The sequence below is a fragment of the Bison bison genome, unplaced genomic scaffold, assembly GCF_000754665.1.
Source record: "Bison bison bison isolate TAMUID 2011002044 unplaced genomic scaffold, Bison_UMD1.0 scf7180017864115, whole genome shotgun sequence".
Classification (NCBI taxonomy): domain Eukaryota; kingdom Metazoa; phylum Chordata; class Mammalia; order Artiodactyla; family Bovidae; genus Bison; species Bison bison.
In genome coordinates this window covers 429563-435596 of record NW_011494687.1, presented here as the reverse complement: position 1 = coordinate 435596, position 6034 = coordinate 429563, and the positions used below count along the sequence as shown (strand labels likewise).

General features: G+C 50.6%; 1 protein-coding gene across 1 annotated transcript in view; it reads right to left on the bottom strand.

The window, feature by feature from the left end:
* Positions 1 to 699: 699 nt before the first annotated feature.
* The window catches only part of GDF11 (growth differentiation factor 11), a gene marked incomplete at its 5' end in the record, with an annotated part of 7757 nt that continues 2422 nt past the window's right edge, over positions 700 to 6034 (bottom strand). The window contains 2 exons of the mRNA XM_010839367.1: positions 700 to 2004; positions 2540 to 2937. Coding sequence (XP_010837669.1) covers positions 1624 to 2004; positions 2540 to 2937 — 779 coding nt within the window. The remainder of the gene's footprint in view (positions 2005 to 2539; positions 2938 to 6034) is intronic.

The following is a 6034-nucleotide window of genomic DNA, read 5'->3' as shown; positions in this document are numbered from 1 at the left end:
GGTGCTGCTATTTTCTCGTTCCATCGAGGGGAAGAAACTGAGGCACAGTGAGTCCAGAGGAGGATGGGTCAGGATTGTGAAAGGAATGAATGGGCCCAGCTAGTGACCTGGAGTGGCAACCAGTCCCTGCCTGCTTTCCAGCTTTCCAAAGCAGGAAGTTTCCATCCTTCCCAACCTCTGCTCTAACTGGCCTTGTCAGATGCTTTTCCCCACTGTATCATCCCCTCCCTGCTGCCAGGTACTGCTAGATTCCAAAAATAAAAGATAAAAATAATTATAGACACTCTGCTCCCTTGTTCTACCCCCTTCCACCCTGAGCTTTGGGATTGGGGGACTGAAAGGTCCCCCTTCCAGAATCCCTTCCACCTCTGTCTGCTGGCTCTATTCCCTAGCCCAGAGCAGTGATTTGGATTCAAATGCCCTGTATCCTTCAGCCTCCCTACTCCTTTCTTGACCCCTCCTGACCCTTCACAGACCTGGGGACTCTGGGCTGTCTCTACTCTTCTTTTTATGGACCTGAAGATAGAGGCAGGGAGCAGAGGCATTCCGCAGGCTCTTTGGTCTCTCTCTTGGCTGGGGGGAATTTGGGCATAAGCAGGCCACACCTCTGCCTAAGGAAGTCAGTACGGAGAGGGTAGACCTGAGGGTTAGTTCTGTGGCTCATACAGATCCTGGATGTTGAGCCCCTCCCTCCCGCCCTCCCCCAACCCCCCCAGCTCCTAAACCCTAACCTCTTACCATTTCTGTGACTGCTGGAATTCAGTTCAACCCGTTTGGCTCAGGAAGTTTAAGTAGGGTGATTTTGGGGTTGGAAACTTCCATGTCAGCCCTCTTGCCCTCTACTCCCATTCTCAACCCTGGAAGCTTTAAACAAGTGCTTAAGTAGGTGAGTATTGAGGGAGAACAGGGTTTGGGGAATAAGGTACAAATGGGGCACAGTGGGCAGGGGCCCATCTATTTAAGTAAAGCCAAATACCAAAAAATGAAATACCAAAAAATGAAAAGTCATAATAAATAAATAAATAAAATTCCCAGATCCTCACTTTTGCCCCTGCCCTCACTTCCCTTCCCCCAGCCACTGCTGGAAGGAGAAAGAGAAGAAGCTAAGAATGGATTTTGATTTCCTCTCTTACTGAGAATGGTAGTCAGGGGACCTCCCCAGCCATACCAAGCCCCTCACCTTGCCAGTGGAAGAAAGGAGGCTTGGCGTGGGGCTTTCTCTTAGTACTCCATTTCTGTCTCTTTCTCGTGGTTATCTCTGCCTAGTCTCTGTCTCTCCTGCATCTCTATCCCTTTGCCTTCTCACTGCTGCTTTTTGTTCCTCTGTCTCTATCCCTCTGCTCTACCTCTGTCTCTAGTCTCTCTGTCTTCTTGCCAAACCTTCTCACCTCAGACATTCCCCACCTGACCATGCACCTCCTCTCCCCCCTTTCCCCCAAACCCCTCATCCCTCAATCCCCTACCTGCCTCCCTCGGTTGTATTGCACACCGTGTGGGCAGGGAACAAGGTGTGATGTTACATCTGAAGAGGTGGAGGGAGCTCTAGGGCCTGGGGAGCAGGGGGTCAGGGCTGGGGGAGTCTAGGGGCAGGGTCTGTTGGGGAGGCATCCGCTGTCCCCCACCTTAGGAGCAGCCACAGCGATCCACCACCATGCCAGGGATCTTGCCGTAGATAATCTGCTGCTTGTCATTGAAGTAGAGCATGTTGATTGGGGACATCTTGGTGGGTGTGCAGCAGGGCCCCGCAGAGCCTCTTGGGTTAGCCTGTTGCACCAAGTGGGTGTGCGGATACTTTTGCATAAACATGTACTCGCACTGGCCGGAGCAGTAGTTGGCCTTGTAGCGTTTAGGAGCGATGATCCAGTCCCAGCCAAAAGCCTCAAAGTCCACAGTGAGGGGGTAGCGGCAACAGCGGGACTCACTTGAATGTTCATCGCAGTCCAGGCCCAGGTTCCGCCGGGACCGTTTTGTGTTCTCTAGGACTCGAAGCTCCATAAAAGGATGCTGGGGGTGAGGGAGAGGAGAAAGAGATGTAATAGAGCCTCGAGGAGCTCCTACTCCCTGTTTCTTCTCACCTGCCCCTCAGTAGGGGCAGGAGAACAGAGACCAAGTGATTTCTGAGCTTCTCCAGTGCTCCCCTCCCCAACCCCTGTTTTCTACCCACTTTTCTTGCCAGCTAGCCATGTCTCCCTAAACTCACCTTCCCTAATTCTCTCTCTCTTGGCAACCTGACCCTCATCAGCCCCTTGGCCCAAGGTCTCAACAACAGCCCATCTTTGTTGTCCCGTGAATCTATTAACTCACATCTTCACCCCAAATACAGTTTTCAACTGTTGGCCTGCCTTGGATCTCTGAAAACTGGTATCACCCTATTACCACCATCACCACCACCACCTAACCCCTCTAGAGTCAGCTCCAGGCCTAGAAAAATCATGCTGGTCCCTAACCCCCTTTACATTCCTGCTCTACCATTTCCAACACCCCACCTCCTCAGGGCCAGGTTATTCATATCTGCCAGTATCTCAGGCTCCCTGCTCACCAGCCCTTCAGCTCCCGGCCCCAGGGACGTGACAGCCAGGTCTGTGCCACTAGGATCGAAGGCGTTGATCTCGATGCCCCAGTTGCTCTGTGGCTGGCGGAACCAGCTGTGTAGTACTTGCTTGAAGTCAATGCTTTGCCAGTGGCCGGAACGTGAGTGCAGGTCAATTTTGAGTGAGCGGATACGGATGTGACGCCGGCCTCCGCCCCCTCCCCCTGCAGTCCCTTCCCCAGTTAGTGGTTTCAGTCGTAAAATCTGCAAGTAGACTGTGGCTGGGCGGGGCACAGGCCGGAGATACACCCACAGCTGGGCCTTCAGTACCTTTGTGAACATCACCTTGGGGCTGAAGTGGAAATGGCAGCAAAGAGGGCTGCCATCTGTCTGCACCGCAGGGTCGGCTGATAAGAGAGAAGGGGGGCACAGTATCAGCAAAGAGTGTTTGTGGAGGAGGTTAGCAGCCCTGGTGGCATTGACTGCTCAGACTCCTCGGTCTGTGTTTTCCAATTCTTTACCCTTCTCCCTTGCCTGTCTTCTTCATTGTTGTATCACTGGTACCTAGAACAGCACCACCTGCTCTCCTTGTAAGATAATGGTTCTATCAGGCCTTACTAATCTGCGCCCCTTCCTTAAATGTTTGTCTTAATGCATAGGTTCCTCTCTACCAGGTAAGCTGCAAAAGTAGTTATTGGGGAATTCTTCATCTGCAGTCTTCCCTTCCTCCAACTTTTACAGCATACAGGGCTCCAACTTTTTCTGAACCTTTGATGCTCCCCATAAAAGCCAAACTTCATACCACACCTGCTGTCCTCAGGTCACCTTGCCCCATTTCTGCTCTATTTTGTCTGGTGGCCAGGTATAGCCTGGCACAGGCCCCCCCAAAACAGACAACCTCAGGGAATGGATAACCCAGGGTCCAGATAGGGAGCAAGGACTAAATTTATTCCATGAAGTAAACCAGAATTCAAATCTAGGCTTCTTGCATCATTCCCACTAGAAATAATACACTCAGGAGAATGGAACTACTTAAGCACTCCCAATGTATCTGGGCTTCCCAGGTGGTGCTCCACCTGCCAATGCAGGAGACACAAGAGACCAGGGTTTGATTGCTGGGCTGGGAAGATACCCTGAGGAAGGAAGTAGCAACCCACTCCAGTATTCTTGTCTGGGAAATCCGTGGACAGAGGAGCCTGGCAAGCCTGTTCACAGGGTTGAGAGTTAGGCATGTGCGTGCACACATGCTCAACTGCTCAATCCCTTGACCCTGAGAAAAGTTCCCTCAGCTGCTTCCTCCTCCTCACCATTAATGCCTCCACTTTCAAGAAAGGGAAGAACTACCTCTGTGGGTTTTTTCTCCTACTTTCCCAAAGCATCAGAAATAAAGTTCAACAAATCAGATCAACTGTAATGTCTTCTCTCCTCTGAGCTTCCTTTGGTTTTTCAGTCCAGTGCCAATAAGTCTGTAAAAAGTCATTAACATCCCAGCTTTACATTTTGGCCAATTTCCCTTTGTTTTGGACCATAATCTGACCATTCTTGAGTTTAAAGGATGATTCTTAATATCTGCTTCTGTGTCCATTTCAGTTCCTCTCAGTTCCCTTTTCTAATCTCAGTTGAGAATGCCCTAAATCATGTTTCTATTGGTTATGAATATCTATTATCACTCTTAATAGCCTGAGGAAGAACTAGGAATGAACTTCCAGAGCCATAAAAGGATGATCAGAAGTCCAAGCCCATATGTATCACGCCCAGGTCTACATAATCCTGGAGAATTTATCATTTGTTGCTTCATAATCATTCCCCCATTCCCCACCCTAGGAGATACTAGGAGGATACTCCAAGTGAAATGGGGAGGGAAGTGCTCACTGATCTTCAGATGTTCAGGAACCAAGACACAAAGTTCCTTTGCAGCTTTCTTTCCCTAAGTTCTTCTCCAGGCTTCCAGAGCACCAGTGGTCCAGTTATCCTCCTGCTGGATTTTCAGTGATGGGGCTGGAGTTTCAGTGATGGGGCGATGGGGTAGAGTTTGGGGAGTGGAGTTTCAGGGATGAGGAAGAGTCCCTGGGGCAGGGTAGCTGCTGGTGACATGGACAGTGACAAGCAACAATCCAAATAGCATACTATGCCTAATTTAAGTATAGAGATGGTTTTATTTTCCTGCCTGCCTTCACCATTAAGGACTAATCTCCATGAGGGCAGACACTGTGTTGATACTGCTTCTGTACTGCTCACCACTGTAGCTTCATTGCCTCCCACAGTACCAGGCCATGCTCAGTAACTACATGCTGAATGAACTCCCTAAGCTCCCCATCTTAAATTACATAGGCAAGTGCTCGAAAGTTCTTCCTGGCATAAACCCTGTTCTTTGGCTAAAATTGAAGTGGGTTTAATCACTGCCTGACTCATTAACCAATATGTGACCTTATTCACCAAGCTTCTCATTGTTACAGATAATAATCCTTGCTTCATAGGAGTGCTGAGCATTAAATAAAGAATGTGAAAATAGTAGTAGTTTCTCAGTTGGTTTATTGTTAGTTTTGTAAACTCTAAACATGTATCCCCACCTAAACATGACCCGAGGCTTAGTGATGGGGGACTAGGTTCCAGGGCCCCATCCTTCTAAGGCTTTTGGTTCCTTCAGGCAGAGTCCCCCATCCTCACCCCTGGGAATCATCATACACTTCTCCCCCAGCGGATATGAGGACAGTTGGTACCACAAGGGGACAGGATGGAGACATTCGGAGAAAGAAAAGGGAAAGGAGAAGAAACGGGAGAGACTGGAGAGGGTGAGAGATAAGAATAGAGAAGAGACTTAGAGATGAAGACACATCTAGAAGAGATAGAAGTGGAGGAGAGAAGCAGAGGGGAAGATCATGGTAGGGGGAGAAATATGGGAGCTGGAGAACACTGGGAGAGGAGGAGGGACACTAAAGGAGTTGAATGGGGGTTAGGAAGCTGAAAGGAGGTGGGCAGCCAAGACTAGTGGGGCAAGGAGAAAGGATAGACGAATACAGGGGGAGGAACAAAGAAACAGGTAGAGTCACAGAGGGGACCAGGGGCTTGAGAGCGTCCCCAGTGTACACACAGCCCAGCTCCCAAGGGGAGGGGGAGGAGCCACATCTGTGTCGGATTGATCGGGTTGGTGGCAGGCAGCAGGTCAGGTTTAGTAGGCGGCTCTGGTCTGGAGAGAGGTCACTGCACTATTTTCAGCAAAAGCCCAACCCCCTCCCTGCTCACCACCTCCTCCTCTTCCCACACCCCCCACTCCCAAACACCAAACACACTTTCCTTACCCTGGCTGGAAAGCCTAGGGGCAGGAGGTTGGACAGAGAGGGCAGGGGCCTCTGGGTGTAGGGAGGAGAGAGAGAAACTGAGGGGCTGGGCTTGGCTCTCTGAAGGGCAAGGGGGCTGGGTTCCCAGGATGGAGGCTGGGGTGGGAGAGCCTGAGAGGGTGGAGGGAACTAGGGCAGGCAGTGCAGCCTAGGAGAGGTGGGGGCT